The sequence below is a fragment of the Didymosphaeria variabile genome (assembly GCF_027946475.1).
Source record: "Didymosphaeria variabile strain IMI 356815 chromosome Unknown scaffold_2, whole genome shotgun sequence".
NCBI classification, from domain to species: Eukaryota; Fungi; Ascomycota; class Dothideomycetes; order Pleosporales; family Didymosphaeriaceae; genus Didymosphaeria; species Didymosphaeria variabile.
This window is the reverse complement of record NW_026611621.1, coordinates 162,946-183,258: the sequence shown is the minus strand read 5'-3', so window position 1 is coordinate 183,258 and position 20,313 is coordinate 162,946. Positions and strand designations below refer to the sequence as shown.

The 20,313-nt window shown below is 52.3% G+C and overlaps 7 protein-coding genes across 7 annotated transcripts; 2 read left to right on the top strand and 5 right to left on the bottom strand.

The window, feature by feature from the left end:
- Positions 1-1,377: 1,377 nt before the first annotated feature.
- Positions 1,378-3,444, top strand: N0V89_001765 (uncharacterized protein; the record flags this gene model as incomplete). Its single annotated transcript, XM_056210576.1, has 1 exon — positions 1,378-3,444. The coding sequence occupies one exon, from the start codon at positions 1,378-1,380 to the stop codon at positions 3,442-3,444; it is 2,067 nt and encodes a 688-aa protein (XP_056074049.1).
- Positions 3,445-3,966: 522 nt separating this feature from the next.
- On the top strand, positions 3,967-6,724 carry N0V89_001764 (uncharacterized protein; the record flags this gene model as incomplete). Its single annotated transcript, XM_056210575.1, has 2 exons — positions 3,967-3,972; positions 4,475-6,724. The coding sequence occupies 2 exons, from the start codon at positions 3,967-3,969 to the stop codon at positions 6,722-6,724; spliced, it is 2,256 nt and encodes a 751-aa protein (XP_056074048.1).
- Positions 6,725-8,092: 1,368 nt separating this feature from the next.
- On the bottom strand, positions 8,093-8,513 carry N0V89_001763 (uncharacterized protein; the record flags this gene model as incomplete). Its single annotated transcript, XM_056210574.1, has 2 exons — positions 8,093-8,262; positions 8,321-8,513. The coding sequence occupies 2 exons, from the start codon at positions 8,511-8,513 to the stop codon at positions 8,093-8,095; spliced, it is 363 nt and encodes a 120-aa protein (XP_056074047.1).
- A 3,320-nt stretch (positions 8,514-11,833) lies between these two features.
- N0V89_001762 (uncharacterized protein) lies at positions 11,834-12,091 on the bottom strand (the record flags this gene model as incomplete). Its single annotated transcript, XM_056210573.1, has 1 exon — positions 11,834-12,091. One exon carries the CDS (start codon positions 12,089-12,091, stop codon positions 11,834-11,836), a length of 258 nt encoding a protein of 85 aa, XP_056074046.1.
- Positions 12,092-13,443: 1,352 nt separating this feature from the next.
- On the bottom strand, positions 13,444-14,673 carry N0V89_001761 (uncharacterized protein; the record flags this gene model as incomplete). The annotated part of the gene is made up of 1 exon (XM_056210572.1): positions 13,444-14,673. One exon carries the CDS (start codon positions 14,671-14,673, stop codon positions 13,444-13,446), a length of 1,230 nt encoding a protein of 409 aa, XP_056074045.1.
- Positions 14,674-16,048: 1,375 nt separating this feature from the next.
- On the bottom strand, positions 16,049-17,495 carry N0V89_001760 (uncharacterized protein; the record flags this gene model as incomplete). The annotated part of the gene is made up of 3 exons (XM_056210571.1): positions 16,049-16,057; positions 16,238-16,776; positions 16,850-17,495. The coding sequence occupies 3 exons, from the start codon at positions 17,493-17,495 to the stop codon at positions 16,049-16,051; spliced, it is 1,194 nt and encodes a 397-aa protein (XP_056074044.1).
- A 1,260-nt stretch (positions 17,496-18,755) lies between these two features.
- On the bottom strand, positions 18,756-20,271 carry N0V89_001759 (uncharacterized protein; the record flags this gene model as incomplete). Its single annotated transcript, XM_056210570.1, has 5 exons — positions 18,756-18,808; positions 19,078-19,573; positions 19,621-19,880; positions 19,932-20,058; positions 20,128-20,271. The coding sequence occupies 5 exons, from the start codon at positions 20,269-20,271 to the stop codon at positions 18,756-18,758; spliced, it is 1,080 nt and encodes a 359-aa protein (XP_056074043.1).
- Between the last annotated feature and the right edge of the window lie 42 nt (positions 20,272-20,313).

Below are 20,313 nucleotides of genomic sequence, written 5' to 3'. Positions count from 1 at the left end.
CTTACAGAGAGGATGGTTGCGAAAGATGTCTGATTGCTCGCATCCCCAGCTAAAATCTTAACGGATATTACTCACTCTGATCTCGCACTAAGCAATGTAACTTACATGAGTGGTCGGAGGAGCGGCATAGTGCACCCCATCGACAGTAAAAGGTTGAGATCCGGAAACGAGACGCACAATGGAACATCGCTCGGCGGCATGGGCAGCTTGTGGCGCCCAAGGACAGCTAAGAGGGAAGAGCAGGTTCGACATAATGATGGGTATGTCAAGCATTGTGCAGCTCTAGAAGATGGTGCGCGAACGACAGAGCGCTGGGACTTTAACGAAGAACATGAACGTTTGTTGCTGCCCGATTAACTAGCGTTCCACGGATTGCGGGTACCGGTGTAACAGTAAGAACCTGGAGATCAATCTATGGACCTTTTTCTACCTTGCTGAACTATGGTTCGCCGATGTGGCTTGGCGCTCACCCATTGTGAAAGGTCTCAGCAACGGGCTTCTTCCTTTCTCTACCATTGCGACAGCACGCCACATTGTTGCCCGCATTCATGATAGGTGAGTTTTCTGGGTGATCGAGATGCGGGAGGTCCCGTTTCGTCCTGGATTGGCCCCAGCGAACGCCACGTTAGCGGACACGAGCGATCTGATACGAGAAAAGCGGGCTTCTAGAAGAGCATTATTCACATCGGGTAGCATGCGCCCAGGCGAACTATTTTGGGCATGGAAGGCTTGAGAAGGCTGTTGATGGTTCTCAGATACCATCGCCGGAGGTATTAAGGGGAGAAAGTCATTGATACGCGCATACCATTGCAGGTACCGCGCCTATGAGTGGAGCTGAATAACGGGTTGGGCTAGCATCGCCCCTTGGGTGTCTCTCGTAATGACCGCGACTATATGCTTGTTGCGAGGCTGCTGGTGCTTGCCCCTCTTCGAGGCTGAGCTCGTGCAGGAGAACGGCCGTGGGTCCAATCGAAGTCGTTGCCTTCCTAGTTGGCTGCCCCTCCATCAACCTAAACGCAGCCTTGCGAACGCGGTCACAGCGATGCATACCTCCTTTGATGGAAGCATAGAGCACACTGAAAAGACGACAGCGTCGACACTCGAGCGAGATGCACTGCGCATGCGGAACCTTGAGCGTAGACTCAAAGACGCGCATCTAACTCACAGATCCGCGCACCTCACGGCTTCAACCATGGTGTAAGCCTTATATTCGGCCCATGAGCCTCTTTGTGGCTGCATATACGCGCTGCTCAGCCTGGCAGCTGCCTACCGCATCGAGCCCGCCACCCTAGTTTGGGAGGAGAATAGATATGTCGCGGCGCGTCTTCTCATGATCTCAACACCGAGTATGTCTCTCACAAGGTGATCGCTACGGACATGACAGACTACTCGTCGCAGACGCTGCTCACTCCACCTTCAAGGGCATTCGGCAAACCCTACGGCGCCAGCAACGGTATCAGTACAACGTACAAGCTTCCTCTTCTGATCCTCTGGCAACTCTCAATCCTGGCCACTTGCATCGCAGGAGCGGTTATTGTACTGTTGGCCTCGCAGAAGGAACTCGCCCATTCCTGGAGTATCACGCCGGCCGTGTGGCTCTCCTTGATCGCCGGTGTGTACGTTGTCGTCCTCGGGGCGCTCTTCTCGACTGGAGTGGCGGTCATATGGTGGAGATGCATCGCGCACGGCACAACACTCGAGCGCCTCCACCTCGTCCATACAGGGTCTAGCCTGATGGATCTGGTGCCCGCATTTCTGGCAGGCTGGCATGCGAGGAAGGTTGCAGTAGCGGCATTATTCATCCTTGCGACGAAGCTTGCCGTCGGCCCAATGCTGCAGCGCTCTACATCGCCGAAATCTCATGAAGCTACGAAAGATATTCAAATGACCATCGACATCGCTTCCGAGATCCCTGATGGCTGGTTCACATCCAGGAGCAACAGTATTTCTACCAGCCAAGCCACGTTTTTTGGCGACGACATTGCCACGAGGATTGGCACGAACCATCTTTGCCCTGGAAATGGGACTTGCCGGGCCCGCGTCAAAGCGGCGGGAATGAACCTTTGGAACACTACGGATTCCAAAACCTTGAACCTGCTCGACCTAGCTAGTTTGAACGAGACAATCTTCAGTATCGATCTCAGTATCAACAGCGACTTCGGTGTGCCAATTCTGTTTCTTGAGACGACCTTTGTATCCGCAGTAGACAACGATTGCATCGCCACGGTAACCCACGAGACTTATGGCATGATACCAGCTACCATGCAGTATCCGATCACCATACACGGTAGCCGGATCATGCCTGACATCTTGGGCGCTCTCGAAAATCCTATCATCATATCGAACAATTCCAATGTTAATGGATCTTCGAGTGCGTTACGAGGTATTCGAGATGCTCTTCGTCCTGTCTATCTTTCCAAAGGCGCTCTGAGCCTACCTCAAGAGGGAAAGCCTTCAGTCAGACAAGATTTGAACGGTTTCTGGGTCGACATGTTTGCCACCACCGGAGTAGTGTCAGGGTCAAAATATCCCGAGAACGTTGTCAAGCACTGTCCGCTGCTTTGGAAATCTCCAACAAAATATATAATGGGGAAGATCCTGGACTACACGTTCCGAGCTGCTCGTGCAGTTGCTGGACAACGCAGCGATAGACAAGATAGGCAGGACGTCATGGCGGTGTATACGGGCGAAGAGCTTCGGTACGTTACGAACTTCAAGTGGCTCGCCGCATCTATCGCCCTCATGGTTTTGGGCATGATAGCAGCATTATCGCTCTCGTGGAGATGGTGGCAACTCGGTCGTTACGTTACGTTGTCACCGCTCGAGACTGGTAAAGCTTTGGGTGCCCCTATCCTCACTGAAGCCGCGCCCGAGCAAGGAGTGAAGTCTATCTTGCAACACGTCGGTCATGAGCTTGTGGCTTACGATGACGGCGAGCTGATCTGCGCCGGAAGTCTGTACACTTCTGGGGTAGGAGCCAGCTTGAGTAACCCTAGACCTAGGCGAAGTCCCGATGGACCAGCGCTCATGGACGCGTCTCCAGAGCCATCTGATGATCATCGCCCTGCTCGCCGCCACAGGAGAACCGTCCGCAGCCTCAACGAAGCTGATCCCATTCGCATCACTCGGACCTTCGAGCATGATCGCGGCTCCACGACGAGGGCCCCTTACGCGGATGAGGAAGAGATGGACATCGGCCACGGTAGACCTTGGGTGAGCGACCAATCCAACGATAATGTGCCGCTTATCCAGGTGCTGTCCAACATCGCTGCTCCTCGGTATAACCCGCGTCAAGGGGTTCCGCAATCAGAGTCGGCTCCTTCGCCCACGCGTATGCAAAGGAGGTCTCTAGATCAGAGGAAGAGGAGAAGAGCTAGTGTAAGGAGTCCGCTGCCGAGTATTGAGGAAAGGGATATGCCGATTCGCGGTGGTTCGGGGAGGTAGTGCCGCCTGCTTGCAGGTTCATTGCGTGCGGCAGCGACGCGTATCGGCGCGCAATGCTGCTCTGCTCGTCTGGACTCTTCTCTGCCATATTCCATACCTCTCGCCCGAGTATCCTGCGTTCTCTCCTCTTCTGGGATATTTGATGCGCCTCCCGATTCTCTCCACGCATGGCGACCTCGCACTCATGCTTGTTCTTCCAATGCTCAAACATGTTGATGGCAAGCAAGAATGCTTAAAAGAAGGCTAGATGCTCAGGTGTGGATTTTCTTGATGCGCAAATCAAGATTTCTGTCGGCGCGACTTCTTGACTTCTTGTAAGGCATGGTCGGCGGTTCGCGTTTAGACCCGGCGCATCTCCTCGCAGGTCCAACTCATGAGGTCTTCGCGGTTGTCTCGGAATGAGTTGCGATATGATGTCGAGGGAGTTTGCTTTGAATTATCCTAGGAATGAGCTCTGGTCAGCGCAGCTTGCCAATTCTTTTGCCCCCTATCGCGTTGATTTGAGTACCTTATTTGCTTCGGATGCCGGTGTATCTGTCCTCATCCAGAAACGCCATGTCGAGGGCAGCAGCGACGCAGAAGGGTCCGCTTTCCGAGTTGGCTAGTTCGACGACGGCATGGGAAGGGCTAGCTTGCTACCATGAGGCGCATGCTACCCTGATTCGCTGACTTGGAGCTGGTTGTAAGATATGGTTTGCTTCTTCTCGAGTCCAGTGGGGAACTGATACTCGGGGGTAGCCCTGTGCTTGTGCCGATTGAAGATGGTGCTGCTTCTTCATGCTGTCTTTAGTGGCATGGTCTTCAAGCGCGCTTGCTGGTCAAGTCCTCAGGCGGTACTGTGTGCGGTCAGCTCAATGCCGCAATGGCATCGCTATTGAATAGCTTTACAGGATATGACTGGCGGACCTAGGAATAGACCTACTTGAGAGGGGCGTACGCGTACCCCTGCTCATCCGGCCAGCACTAGCGGAGGTGAGCTCTAGGTGACGGAGGGGGACCCGGGACTTGGTGTGTGTGTAAAATTCTAAAGACGAACCACGACCTCGACCTTTTCCGCCACACACAACCCAACCGCGATTGTGAGCGCAATCCTGTTGTCAGCATGGCTCCCGGCTACTGGTACATTAAGCGTGAGCATGATGTGAAGAAGGACATCACGAAAGGTAAGGCCAAGCCGACCGAATCTAACAAGAAGTCCTTCTGCTCTTTACCAGGCGAACTGCGCAATCGGATCTACGCACTCGCCTTCGAATTCCCTGGCCCTCTCAAGGTTTCCATCTCGCAGGTCGACGGCGAGCGGGATATACACTTGTATCACCAGAAGGGAGATGGGAATGATGCATTGTTTGGAGGCAACGGAGCTCTGCGCAGGACTTCTGAGCCGAACCTACCTCGTAAGCACATATACACGAGTTGGTCACGTACAACGCTGACGCATCTTTCAGACTTACAACTAGAGAAAAACACTCTTGCCGACACAGAGGGCTATTTCGTTCGTGCCCACATCCCGGCTTTGGCGCTGTTGCGGACCTGTCGGCAGGTCTATGTCGAAGCTGCTCCGTTGTTCTACTTCAACAATACCTTCATTGCGACGCACATCAACCGCCTTGAGATCGCCACGCAACCGCAGAGCTTCAGTGTCACAGGCCCATTCCATGATAAGGAGGGTGTATGCTTCGCGGCTTGGGCAAGCTGGACAATGAGCTTGGGCTCACACATCGGTCTCGTTGACCCCAACAAAGTAATCATTGACACTGATACAATTTGCCCGCCGACATGTAACGTGGAATCACATCTGGAAATTGCCTTTCAAGAGATTCCAGGCGTGGATGCGGCTCAAATGCTGAACGCCACTCCTTTATTGCTTACCTGCTGGGCCTCGGATGTTCCATACAACGTCTCTCGTTTTCACAATTTGCCGCCCTCAGAAACTCAGCTCGATCATGGGGTGCTTCCAGGGGCTCCAGGAACGGCAAGCGGCATCGTCATTGATACGTTGAACGACACCATCCAGCGCATCTTGGCGAACGAGCTCAAAATCAAGGACTACAAGCTGCTCCTTGGTATGGTTGGCATCGATAGGTCAGGCCGCAATGGTATTGTCTTGTACAGGACAACGAATAACCACGGCCCTTGTGCTCGTCGAATGCTCAATGCTATACCCGAGGTCAACTGCTTAGGTTGTCCTTTCTGCCATTCGGAGGATGATCGTTCTGCTCGATATCACTCATGCCCTGCCACGTATCGGGCGTTCCATCGCGGTCGCACTGGTGTCTTGCAATGGGATTCGGAAGACGGTTGCTTCGAGCCACATTTGCACAAGTTGCCACCTCACATCCAGAAGGGGATCTTCCGAGAGCTCTTCTGCCCTCATGGAGTTGTTGCGTTCCATGTCAGCGAGCAATACAGTAACAGTACGGCCGTTGACTTGATGCTTACATCAACGTCACTCAAGCGCGTCGTCCAATCTATCGTCTGGCAGGACAACACGGTGGAGTTGGTTCATAACTCAACGCATCATGACAGATTTGTCTCTGACTTTGACTCATTGCGCAATTGGGTTTATGTATCCGGTGCTTTGATAATACACAAGCATCCAACCCGGGTGTTGGAGCGACTGAACGAGACTGATGTGCATATCAAGCTGGTACCTCACTTTACCTGCCCAGTATCTTTGGGTGAGATGCGTATCAACATCGCCAATCTCATCTTCGCCACCGCACACATTCACAACCAATATCAAGGCCAACATAGGATGGTCATCATCGAGGCGCGTATGTACAATACCGTTGTCCTGAAACGTTTCGCGTTGCAAGACATTCGTCGCAAGGCTCTCCACGTTCTCAAGGAGATCATGCCGCTTATGGAACACACCGCATGGTTCAAGACTTACCCCAGCATGTGGATGAATGGCTTGGGCGAAGTGTTTCCAGAGTGGACGGAGACCTCCTTGGGACCATTAGTGCCGGAGCCTTATGCGCACTCTCCTAAATTATGCCATACACTCTTGAGCATGAAGCTTTACCTTGAGCTTATCCTCCGCCATGAGCGAGATGCCAGCACTGCAGCTAATACAGGTATGTTGTCACACCCCATTACTATGATTACTTACCTAACCACTGTACAGCAAATTTTGGTCCTCGTCGTTGCCTCTGTTACGCTTGCAGGACCATGGACTGGGGTCCTGGTGCTCGCACATAGTCTGCCTGTCAGGACGAGCATTTGGGTCCCTTCTGAGCAGCGCGGCGCCTCAAGGTATGAGCACGCATGGTATCGTTGAGAGCATTCGCTAACCAGCGAATAGCATTGTTTGCTCTGCGCTGATGTCTGTGCTTCAAATGCTGCAATACGCGGTGTACCTGAAAAAGAGCACTGAGAAACTGCCTAATGAGGGTATTTTCGGGTGATGCGTGTTCTTCAAGTCTTGCGTCCAGATCGGTTTGGTGGCTTATCAGACCACCAGTAATGGGAGGAGGGGTGTGTATGATCACAATAAGTTGCAAATACTACAACGATTGGATTATCACACAAACCTTCTGTGCATGCTAATCTTTCAGTGACATGATTCATTGTGCATCCTCTAAATTTGTATGCGATACCGTCAATCAAAGCACGGCAGGACCATGATCTTAACAGGTTAGTGAAGTCTGAAATACCTCCTGCTGCTTTTCGACAGTCAATCTTGTAATCGGACAAGAAGCCATAGTTGACAAGGTCAGACGATGAGTATGTATGCGACCAGACATCGTAAGAGTCTACCCAAGAATGCGCCGTTACATAGCCTCTATTTCCGCACAGTATTCCACATGAACTTCTAGGATCTCCTATATATTTCAATTACAACCGGTAGTCCGCAGCATGCATTCCAATTTCAATTCATGTATTGAAAAGGCGAATGAGACCCCGCGTGCATGAATTTCGATCTCATGTTGAGGTGACTGACCGGAAACATTCAACATCAGAATGATACTCATACCGTACCCTGACGTAGGTAAGACATTGATATCTGCATAGTCATGGAGTTCGATGACGCCTATGTGACTTGGCCTACGTTACCACAGGTATTGATGCTGGAATATAGGGGACCATGGAAAAGGTAACGAAGTAGTTTGTAGGGGATAGAACGGAGAAGTCGGAGCAATTTCATAGTGGATTCACATCCCCGTGTCACCAACCCGTAGGACAAGCAGCAGTACTGGTAGACCTCGTTAAATCCAATGATTTACTGGTTCCTGTAAGTTCGAAATTTCTCGGGTTATCAATGTTCTTTTATCTTTTTGTTGGTACCACGCAAGGATTTCCATAAACAGGCTAAACATTTGATGAAACCCGAACTGCGTATCTAGAGCATTACGTTTGAGGGATACAACAATGCTGGATGTGCCACCATATTCCAACATATAAATGTTCTTGGCACAGCAACGATGATGTAGACCTGCTTTTTACCTTGAATTGGTCCTTATCACAACAAGGAGTCTTATTTTGAGTCTTGACGTACCAAACGCAAGTAGCCAACTCGCACTGAGCGCAAGTACAATCTTTCTGGTCATTGCTACTGTATTTGTATGGCTATGTTACTGCTTTGTAGGAGATGCACATTCTACGGAATTGTCGCATAACTGTTGATGAGATCTAAAATAGCGTTAGCCTATCCAACCTTTCGGTGACGTCCTATACGCTTACAGAATTGCGCCAGTTGACTAGGTGGTAGAGTTGCCCAGCGCCAATTAGTCAAGTCGGGGTCGACAGTATCTTCCAGGTATCCCAGGAAGTCCCTAATGTATCCGGAGACAGCGCACACATGCTCAGGCCGATTACCTAAGGCGTAAGTACAAAGTCAGTGTAAGACATCCAAGGCCAGAGATTGGTTGCTTACAGTGCTCATCTAATGCCCAGATGCCGGCCGGCCCGATTGTTGCGCCGAATTCGTTCCAAAGAGGCGCGGGCATCGTGTAGTCTTTGTCTGGCTGTGCGTCCATTCGGACACCTCTTCCGCAGGCATCAAACCAAATCTCTGGGCAGGTCTCATGATGCTTCAGACCAGGTGTTGCATGTAGTAAGTTCAGCATACGTCTGCGTATTTCGCGGAGTGCAAGGGTAGACTTTGGTACGATGATCTGAATCCCTCCATGGGCGGTATAGGAGATTTCGAAAGTCACCAAGACGGCGTTGTCTAGGTCCATAGTAGCAAGCATAAAGGACCTGAGTCCGATTCGGACATCTTTTAGCGGAACACCTTCTTTCAGCTCGACGCGAAGATTTATCTCTACACCCCGTGTCTGATGAATAGCTTCGCCACGGGACATGTACGATGATGTTCTCCCCCAAGTATGAGATGGTGCGCCGAGCCAACGGATAAGTCCTGAAAAGCTATCAAAAGTTGTACTAGACTCATTGGAAGAGCAAACAAGCTTGAAAGAATGATTATTGAGGAAAGTAGCCATAAAGTGCCCGTGGCTCCGGGAGAAATGGGCTTCGAACATGCTATACGTCAGAAATAGAAAGCCGGAAGCGGGACCAAGGCTGCTCTTCTGGGTGTCTACCTCGACAGTTATTTTGTTTTCAGGGCAAATAGCTTGCAAGATCTTTTCGGTGATACGACATGGAAGCGTACTGAGGTTTGGCATTTCACCGTTTGGAGTATACCTGAACCATTTTTGGCGTTTCGCACCACTTTCGCCCGTCCACAGGTAGCCCACATTTAGAATGTCCTTGCAAGCATGATACTTACCTAAGTGCTTGTGTTTTGGTAGGAACCTTCTACCCCAGTATATGCAACTCATGGGTAGCTGGTTCTCGCCACGCATAAAACAGCTTTGTATCTCGACGGTGCTTTGCTGGGGATATGGACTCTCGTGGTGAGCAGTTGACTTGTAAAAGACCCAAACGTACTGTTGCCATCTGTGAATTAAGACTTGTCCAATGGCAGTCTTTTCCAAGGCGAAGTCCTCGTCCCGCGCAAGTTCCTCTAGGGTATTGCTCAGGTATTGGGTGTCGCACCACCAATTAGGGTCGTCCGTCTGGCCATGATTGATGCCGTGGAGATTTCTGGGCTTGATCTGGCTTCCTTTTTTGTTTATGAAAGTTACTCTAACTGGAGTTTTCTGCCCTAAGAGCAGGAGTAGGAGTGGCGTTACGTCCACGAAGCGCTGTACTTCAATATTTTGAGGGAACCCGCAAGTTGCGGGGCATATAGTTCCGACATCGATTTCAAGGCTGTTGAGGAAGTTTGTGTACGGACCGATCTTTCCAAGAAATGTGGCAGCATGCAACATAATCCGCATACCAAAGGGATCATGGTACTCGTACCTTGTGGAACAGTGGATGTCCTCAGTGTCAATTCTAGCGATTTGGGAGACGATGAATTTGTTCCTTCCATAGAGGGCTGATGCAGCTTCCGCGTTGATCCGTCTGGACGTCCTTAAAAGCCCAATGCCGTCGAGGTGTACCCGAACAATGTCGCCTGCTCCAAGCGTGATAGTCTCCTTGAAGTCAAAGGGCCAGCCCTCGGCTTGATCACGGCCATTGCCATCGACAGCAATCAATCAGCGAAAATCTATACAAACTTTCAAGCCACTTACAGAAAGGGTTCTGCGACTGCGCTAGGGACATCTTCGTGTTATGGTCACCAATAAAGCGACAAGCGCTCAGCAAGAAGGTATCATGAGTATTAGAGTGGCGTAAGTATTCTGGCTGGGTCCAGATGGAACGCATGGTCGACGCAGGAATATATTTGTAGATTAGTTCTGTATCGGGACTTGTTATCGTAGCAACAACGATAATTGGATCGGGGTATTCAAAGAGAAGCTTGTAAATCGAGTTCCTAATCTCCCCCGGGAGATCGAACCATGTTAGCGCCATACTGGACAAGAGTTCGAGCGCAATCGTCTACCGTATGGATTGACCTGGGGTAACATATCATACGAATCGTCTTAAATAGTATTGTGGGTGGAGGTCAGCTGCACGCAAAGTTTGACATACGCGAGAGAAACAAACACTTCGATAACACTTGCTGTTGATTGGAAATCAAACCACTTACGTCCAGTAGTGGGTTGGAACTGGAAAATAATGTGTTATGACCGGCTAGGAAATACGACGGCCCTTTACTTATAAAATCTTGTATTGGAATGATGGCTGATGCAGTTGAGACGTGGCAAAATCTCGTAACAAACCATCATGACAAGATACCATGGCAACATTCTTGTTCACGACTTATACTGACTTGTATAATCAGGCCTCTGAGCTACGAGCATGGTCATTGATACCAGTATCATGAACCATGGCTTGAGATGATTTTCCGTAGACGGACTCGGTAAGCATATCCCACCATCAACAATTATCTGCAGCCCCATAGACGAAAACATCGTATTTTACTCCTTTCTATCCTATTGGTGCGTATGTGGCCCCCAATTTATCAAGCCGCGGCCCCCGTGCAGCTCCGACTCGTGATTGGTGTCAGACGGGGCGTTAAGACGCCTTGGCCGCGATCTACCGTACGAGATGGAAGAGACAGGGCTGGATGGGGAGCGCGTCGGTAGCTTTCCCGTCACATCTCGAACTCACAGAATCGAAATAATTCTCGAGAAAGTAAAGATGCATGCATGCAAAGCCCGATATCAGGAAATTTTGGAAAAACAGCAATAACAACATTTCCGACCCGCCGTCTGTAAAGGTAGCAAGCGTGGAGGGCTGTTCATGGGGCCGTCGCAAATCTCCAGTGATAGATGTCAATGAGTCTCGACTTCGGACAAGATTGTCCGTGATTACCCAGGTGGTCAAAGTCAGGCGCAGGATCAGGCTTCAGCCTCAACTCCGCCCTGCAGGCTCACTCTTGCTTGGCGTCTCACGTAACCACAACTCTAATAAATGTCTCAAAGGTATCGACAAAATCTTTGTTTCCTTCGGTTATTCACTCTTTCTGATCGCAAATGTCTACTTCAACCACCGATTCTAGCGTTCCTGGCTGCTTTTTTAGTGGTGGTAATGATGCGAACAATCGCACCGACGGCTTTTCGGGCGCATATAAGCAATGTCCAGGAAACGACGGTAAACAAAGCATGTGCTGCCGCCTCAATGACGCAAAGCACGTAAACCAGGACGAATGCGGCGCAAATGGCCTCTGCCGCTCCAGCAGCAATTACTGGCGAGAGTCATGCACCGACCCGACGTGGAAATCCCCAGCTTGTGTGAAGCTGTGTCTTGACCCTGAGAGTGAGCAAACCTTATTTCGAAAGACGGAAGTAATCACATCACTTACATCGCCTACAGTCAGGGTGACATTTTCGGAGGATTATATCGACGGGAGAGCTGCTGATGTGCCCATCACTGTTTGCGAAGACGGGAGCTACTGCTGTGGGGACACGAGTGTTGCACGGCAGTGCTGCAATAATCATGACGGATACATCTTGAAGGATGGCGAAGCCCTCAAAGCGAATTCCATTAGTTCTTCAAGATCAAGCACAGCGTTGTCGACAACTACCGCTACAAGCACTACGGACTCGTCCTCGTCAGTATCGTCATCGGCAACTGCTTCGTCCTCTCCTTCGCCCTCAAGCTCTACGCAAGCACCTTCAGAAATCAGCACAGGTGCGATTGCAGGAGGAATCATCGGCGGCATTGCTGCTTTAGCACTGGGTCTTGTCTGCATGTGGTTGCTGCTCAAGAGGAGGAAGGCAACTAGTGCACAATATGCTCCACCAAAGTATTACTATGCAACAGGAGTTCCGGCATCCGAGCTACCGGCTACTTCGAAGCCTGTCGAGGTCCATGCCAAGCCCGACCCAGGGGAACTATCTGCTTGACTGCATCTTCCCGTTGGCCTGGAAAAGATGAAGAGGAAGCCAGCCACGCGATGGCGGTATGGTACAGTCAGATTAGGTGGCTAGACCAAACTTGCAGGCCAACCCTTGTATCTCGCACTTCACGTTTACTGCAAAGCCGAGTACGGCGGGATAGCCTACCTTCACCTCCACGCTACTATATCTCGCCTCGACATCCATCAACCTCGGAACGTCCATACTATGCCGGAGAAACTCGGAATGCCTTCAATAGTCCTTGAAGAGGCAGCATTACTTGTACTGGCAGCGGAGAAGGTGGCGCACAATAAAAACTACAGCCTCGAAACGATCAGAGAAGACCTCTCGTGGGTCTACCTGTAACAACCAAGAGAGCCTGTGTGGAACGCCACGATCTTCACACGCACTTTAGTGAGAAGAAGAGCGCTAGTTCGCCAAATATTGCCGATTGAGACACGGTCGCAAATTCCTAGCCATGTTGATTCTTGCGATCTCCGAAAGTCCTCTCGGCAAACGACCAGATTCTTTCGATCGAAGCGGAGAACATCTTCGCCCCAACAAGTTTCTACGGTATCGGCACGTCAATTAAATTTCGGTATCGCGCGAAATAGCAAGGAAAGCGCGGCGCAGGGACATAGCTAGAGTTCAACTCCAACAATGTCGAGATATCGGACCTGTTCGAATATTTGCGACCACCGCCTCTGGAAGAAATCGGGCCAGCCATATGACAAATATTCCGCGAAGCTAAGGGCTACTACTAACCTTACAATTGGTATATATATGGTTTGTTAACTAGCTTTGGTAGAGGTATTACAGGAGGTATTACAGTAATAGAAATCTATCAATACCGATTGTTCGTAAGCTAACAAAATGTATCCTGATCTTGCGGAATCATGAAACGTCACGGTAGCAGTACCATTACCTGCACATTTCTCCCGATTCCGCATGGGGTGAGCGGGTCTGATTAGACGAAGCGTGATTAAAGCCAGGAGCATCTACGATATCGATGGGAACAAAAGTCGCAGTGATTCAACATCATATTCATTCCCATATCCGTATCTACATGGCCATCATATTCACATCCGTGCTCTACGGAGTGCTGATCATACAAGATTCCCATGCCCTTCGTGTATACATCTCCCTCTCCGTCCCCACTGACAACATGCAGCCACCTCACAATACGAGATCATGCTTGTTGCATAATCTAAGCACCATTGCCATTGTAAGCAATAAGGTTCGGGCTCCCCTCGCCCGCATCCTCAATCGCATCCTTAGTAGCAAGCTCCTGGATGCGTTCGCAAAGCTCCGTCGGCGACCTTGGCCCCTCCAACGCAATAAGATAAGCAGCAAGCCCAGCAATATGCGGGCACGCCATGGACGTCCCATCAATAGTCTTCGTCGCGGTAGACCCGCCAATCCAGCTGCTGGTGATCTCCTCTCCCGGGGCGAACACATCGAGCACCTCTCCGAAGTTGGAGAAGTCTGATTTAGCATCGGACTTGTTGACGGCGCCGACGGTGCACGCTTGAGGGGCGGAGGCAGGGGAAGAGTTGGATGCGTCCTCCGCTTCATTGCCTGCTGCGACGGCGACGAAAGCGCCGGCTTCGACGGCAGATGTGATGGCGTCGTTTGTGGTCTGCGAGAAGGGGCCGCCTAGGGACATGGAGAGGACGGTGCGGTTGATGTGCCCCTTTTCGGTGGCGTCGTTGACAGCCCATTCGATGCCTTGGAGGACACCCGAGTTGCTGCCGGAGCCGTCTGCGCCGAGGACCTTGACAGCGACGAGGTTGGCTTTCTTGGCGACGCCGTAGGTTTCGCCGGCTGCTGTACCGGAGCAGTGCGTGCCGTGGCCTTGGTCGTCTTCGCCGTCGGAGTCGGCGATGAAGCTCTTTCCGAGGGTGGCACGGCCGCCGAATTCGGAGTGCTCGGTGTAGATTCCGGTGTCGATGACATAGATGTAGGTGTCTTCGCCAGCAGAGCTGTCGTAAACGTAGTCTTCGATTCCAGATTCCTTGTGGGAGATGCGACCAAGGCCCCAGGTGGATCCGTTCTGCGTGACGAGAGAGCCGTTTGCGAATGGGCCCACTTCCGCAGCCCGGTTCAAGTAGCTGACTGGGACTGAAGCCCACATCTTGGTGTCAGGCTCGACGGACTTGATAGCGCCGAGGGACTCGAGGATATCCAGGACGGCGTCGTCGCCGTCGAAAGCGAAACCTTTGACGCCTCCGACGGAGTATGTAGCCTTTGATTCAATGCCCGCGGCTTCTAGGACAGTAGAGAGAACGGCGTCGAGAAGTTCGTTCTCCTCGACACGGGCAATCCATGAGCCTGAGATGGTGTGCTCACTCTGGATGCGGTTGATCTTTGAGCTGACCTGGGCAAGTGCTGCGGGCAGCACTGCTCCAAGAGCAAGAACCGTTTTGAATGAATGCATCTTTGTGAGTAGTATGCGTGTCCGTAACAAGTGAATGTAAGCAAATGAGAGACAATTGTGAATGAATGAATGGACTGCCCGCAAAAGATCAAACAGTGCTGGAATGATGTCGAGAAGAAGAGATGCTGCGAGACGAGAGGTCAGTATTTATGAACCATATTGTTCTTGGCCTTGGACATGATGTTGATAGTCCGTATCAGCTGATAGTACATGATGGTATGTATTATCAGCTGCAAACCTGATTGGTATCGCATGTAGTGGAGTCCCCATTAGCCGCAAGACTACCGACCACAGGTCAAGTCGTTTGTGGCAGCTATATCGCTCAAGAGGCTGTTCGCGTGTTTCATAACGCATTCAGGCAGGTGGACATCTCTTGGTCAAAGTTGCTCGCCCCCATCATTGGCTGCCTAAGCTAATAAGGAACTGCCATAACAAGCAACGAGCTGGACGATGACTTGAGGCGAGCAAAAGAGCCGCCGTAGTCCGTAAGAATTATCCCCCACGTTGTTCCAAAGTTCATTCGTTTCGTCCGTTGTAGACAGCTTGGCAAAGGTGGATCGTTCCCGATTGCGCAGGAGTCAAGACTTGCCCAGAAAGACCGTCGAGCAGTGAAGCAGAGATTTTCTAGTAGCGCATATACTTGTTGCTAGAGATGAGGGAGGGCCTGAATGTGTAGTCGAATGAAGCACTGGGAGGGTCGAGGCTTGGAGACGGAGTGGGCGTTCAGTATCCTCTTGGCAGGCGATCATGATCTGCCGAGCAACCAATCAGCAGCCCGAAGCGCATCGAGCACATGTCGGCCACGCCGTCCAATCTCGGGGAATTTTGTAGTTTGACGAACAGAAGTAACGCTGCTTCCTGTTTGTACTGTTCGCATCTTGGCACAGACGGAGCTTCCGAAATACTGTCAATCCTCAGCCTCATGTAGTAGGTACTCGGCGGCTGGAAAGACACAGCCCGAGACCGAGACATCAGAGCAGTACAAACGGCGAAAGTAGGCGAGAGGTGAAAGCAAATGAGCCTCTACCGGAGCCAACGATCTCATCAAGTCTGACAGATCTCATACCTCGCTCCCACTTTCCACACTTTCTCAGATCTAGCAATCTCGTTCATGGTAGATTTCAAGAACACGACCACAGGCTCAATCATATACAAGAATAGGGCGGAATGCAATTGAGGCCTCATACACACTCACTGCGCTCTTCTTCCCACCACACCTGACCACACCTCCAACTATCCTACATCAAACGCCAATGCTACGCTATCACAACCAGTGAACTCCTTCCAAACGAAACGATGCCAAACACAATATGACTATTACAAGAAACCCAAATGCCAAGGCACGCAATGCAACCAAACGCAACACAACACAGCTCTACTTCGCCTAGGTCTTTAGACACATACCGAGACCTCATACATGTTGCGACCGAGGCCACACCGACCCAACCTCACTAACCGCATACCCCGGCCTCCACGCAGGATGAATATCACTAACCCCCGTATGACTAGGCGCGACGCTCCTCGGCGCCGCCTCAACCGCGTAACTCACACCGTCGTCACTCACGTAGGATGGCGGGCGCGGTGCTGAGGGCTCTGGGGCGGATACACTCCCGTTTCGGCTCGCGGGCTGCGACGACTGCCGCGATGTGTGGCCCGAACTAGGGTGTGGAGCAGCAGCCTCGTCCACGCGCTGCCAGTGCAAAAGGTTAGGATCCACGCGCACGGAGGAGCGCCACAGACCGTAGGCGGGTGGGGGTGGGGGCAGTTTGATGTCTTTCTCGGCATCTCCTCCTCCTACACCCCTACTCCTTCCCTCCCGTCCTACGTCCCCTTCTTCCTCCTCCTCGTCAGACGAATACGCATCTGCAAGCTCCTCGTCGCGCGCAAGGTGCACGCGTATCGGCCGCACGGGATTAAACCCCTCTGGCCCCGTCATATTCGGCACAGACGGGCGCTCGGGGTCGTCAGTAGGAGGATGCAAGATTAACATGCATAGCCGGATGAGGCTGTGGCAGAAGAAAATGGTTGTGCCGAGCACGATCATTATGAAGAGGACGTGGACTTCTTGGCCGAGGGAGTGCCGGGTGAGGGCGAGGGCGAGGTCTGTGGCACACACGTTAGAAGAATGCTTTGATAAAGTGGGGAGGAGGGAGGGAAGAGGGAAGGGGAGACGTACAAACAGCCAGCACGGTCGCGAGAAAAAACCCGGATATCATGGCTGAGATGAGCTTCCCTCGTGCAGCCGAGCCTTTTACAAAGGGCATGCATCCGCGCTGTGAGTGTGCGTTTCTGCGTCGCACCCACGCGCGTTGAGGACGATGGGCCTTTCTTCGCCGGTGGCGGCGTCGTCGACGCTGCTGGACTTCGTCGCTGAGGACCTCCGTTGAGGGGTCTACGCTTCGTGTGTAGTCGAGCTGTACGTCTGCGGGGTGGCGATCTGGGACGTCGGAGTCCCTTCTGTACACGACGTCCGGTTCTCGCGGAGGCTGGAACGGTGCGATGGACCGCATGTAGGAGCGCGCTGTGTGCTGCGGGTGCAATGGTGAGCGTGAATCGCTTGAGTCGCGGGGAGGGCCGTTCGCAGCATGCACATCGATGGGTGGCGGCGGGGAGTGCTCGCGGCGGAAGAAGCCCAGGAACGGTGTTTTGGGACTGCTATCTCCGCCGAGGTTTGGTGAGCGCGAGTATATTGATGATCCGTTGATCATGGAGCGCACGTTGGTGTGGAGGGCGCCGAAGCGGGAGGAGCTCTGCGAGGCTGGGGATCCATCTGGTGTTTGGTCTGGTCGGGGGGACCACTTCCACAATGTTGGCATAGGCATGTTTGGCGGTAGGTGGGTGTCGAATCGAATTATCTTTTGAGGTTGAGGCGCCGGTGTTCCGTCCGAGGTCTGAGTATACAGACGTTTGATGTCCTAGCTCTTTACTTTTCCTTTGTATACAGCGTGCAACAGCGCTACCCAAGAATCCAGCTCCTTGCTCTGGGAGATGGCGAGTGAATGTATAGAAGTACCGACCTTGCGGCAGTGGGTAAACGGTACGAAGGAAGGAAGACGAATAGAAGATAAGAATGACTGGAGCCCGTCCGTCTGTCAGAAAGCGGCATACATATCTCCCGCGTGAACCGTTGGCTGAAGTCCCACAAGCTATTCTCAATCACAGAAAAACACGTCGAAGAACCAACAGCCAACAGCGAACCTACTGCACTCGGGCCTTGCTCTTGAGCCAACGAAAGCACAACAGACGGTTCGCCGCGAAACTGGTGGTCAACAGCACAGCTCACGCACAGGAACCAAAGGATAAGGAAACACAGGGCTTAAGGAGGGGGAGAAGGGAACATGGGGACGGAGCGCAGCCGCAAGTCGCACGAGGGCCTGCTGCAAGGACGCCTGCTGGTGATTGTGAGCTCTGGGGTTGAAGCATTGCACGCGCGGGCCACGGCCTGCAACAGCTCGCGTGTCAAACAGCGGCCTCGCCCATGCTGAAACGCGACGATGCTGCGAGTGCCCGCGAGAACACGGGCCGTGCGGTAGTTCGAGCGGCGAATGCCATCTGCTTCGAGCATGGTTCGTCGTGAATTCGAACGCAAAGGGTTGCGTTGTCAGCGCGTTGGAGATGCGGCTGGAGGGCGACTCGTCATTGGGCGGACGTCGAAATTTCCGAAACAATGCGATCGCTCAACACCAATCAACCTGCATCGAAGCGCGCTCTTCCTAACAGACCACACGAACGATGCGGTTGCATGCGTTCTTCAAAAGGGGCACGAAGGCCCAATCTGTGTTTATCAAATCTCTTTGTTGACAACCTCCCACAACGCGAAGAGCGTGTCGTTGCACTGCAGCTAATTTACAAACGCGCGCGTTCTGTACGCGTCGTCGCCACCGTTTCGCTCCCTCAGGGCCCCTGGTCCCCAACTCTGCATGTCGCACCGGCGTATCCAGTGTGTAAGCAGCGCCCCTGTGACACGGCAGGGCCCCGGCCATCGTACGAAGGGTCGTTTAAGCCCTTTTGTTTCTTGCCACGCTTTGCGTCATCTTGGTAGGTCGCGAGAGCCACAGCCAAGAGACTTTGCCGTGAACTTCTCACTTCGCCAACTCCCCCACAAGGAGCGTGCGGTCTGAGGATGCGGAGACCACTGGAGATCGTCAGGTTAGCCTCGGTCGACTTGTCTGTGGTTGCTGTGCGATTGAAACGGATGCGCAGGGAAGATGGTCCCACGTTGTACGCTCAAGCCGCCTCAAATGCGTGCCACGATGTCAACTTGGGAGCTTGGAAGCTTGTCATCGCGCTCACCGCTCGTCGAACCATCCCTCTCCGAGCGTTGAAACTGAAAGGCTCCGGCATGCGGAGCGGAATCTTGAAGGAAGATCACGCGACAGAAAACAAGAAAAATTGCTGACTTACAGAGAGGTTCGTCTTGCGGATGGAAACGGACATCGTTCACCGCACCCTTGTGGCCGGGCAGTTTGTGCAGAAGTTTTCCGGTCCCTGCGTCCCATATTGCTACGCTCTGGTCTCCGCTGCCTGCTGCAATCCTCTTACCATCTGCATCCCAGCTTGCCTTGAGCAGGTTGCGTTCTTGGCCTGTAGGAGCTCCATCGTACGTTTTCACTCCTCGATCGGCTGGCGCAAATGGTCGCACATCCCATGTGCGTACCGTTGAGTCGTGCGCGTTAGAGAGAAGAAGGGTGTTATCCGGCGACAGCTGCAGCGATGTGACTGTATCGGTATGGCCTAGAAGTGAATATGTCACTGCCTTCTTCCTGAGATCCCAGACTTTGATGTCGTTGTCGATGCCACCAGTAAATAATCCATTGCCAGCCTCGGACAAAGCTATCGCTGTGATTGGAAATTCGGTTGGTATGAAGCTGACGGCGTCCTTCGTTCTTGAGTCCCAGAGCTGTACCTCAATTAGCGACACCAAAACCACTGCGCAGGCCGACTTACACCAATGTAGCCGTCATCAGAGCCGCTGACGAGCATCTCCTCGCCGCGTTTGCTCACGTCCATGCAATTGATAACCTCTTCGTGGCCTGGATGTCTCCGTATCCTCTCACCAGTTTCCACGTCCCAGCTCGCCAGGTGCATATCTGCAGATGCAGAGAAGAGGACTTTTGAATCGCGCGACCAATGCAGATCCAGAACTGCTTGTTTGTGGCCAGTGAGGATACCGTAATTTTCACATTCACCGGAGCTGCGCCAGAGTACTGCGTGCTGTTAGGTTGTATAGATAGCTACATTGTGGCATGGCTACTCACATATTGACCGGTCCATGGATCCGGAAGCAATAATCTGGCCGGTAGGATCGAATCGAGCTGCAAATACCTCCCCGCTGTGCCCAGTCAACTCCATAACAGGCGACTGCAGCACGCCGCCTCGTGGGACCTATCATGCCTGTCAGTCGCGCCATCTTTAGCAAATATGCTTTTCTGGAGCCGTCGAGACCTAACATACCGCCTGTATGAGCGCGCCATTCTGCGCCGGGCCATTGGCCACGGTCACCGCAGAGCTTCCATTTATATTGGCATCCGACTTTGCGCGTTTGACGAGCTGGGTAGAACCGAAGGAGTCGGCGGCGGGGCGCTTTTCGGCCGACATTGTAGAACCCGGGGTATGCGGTGGGTATGCGGTGGGTAAGTG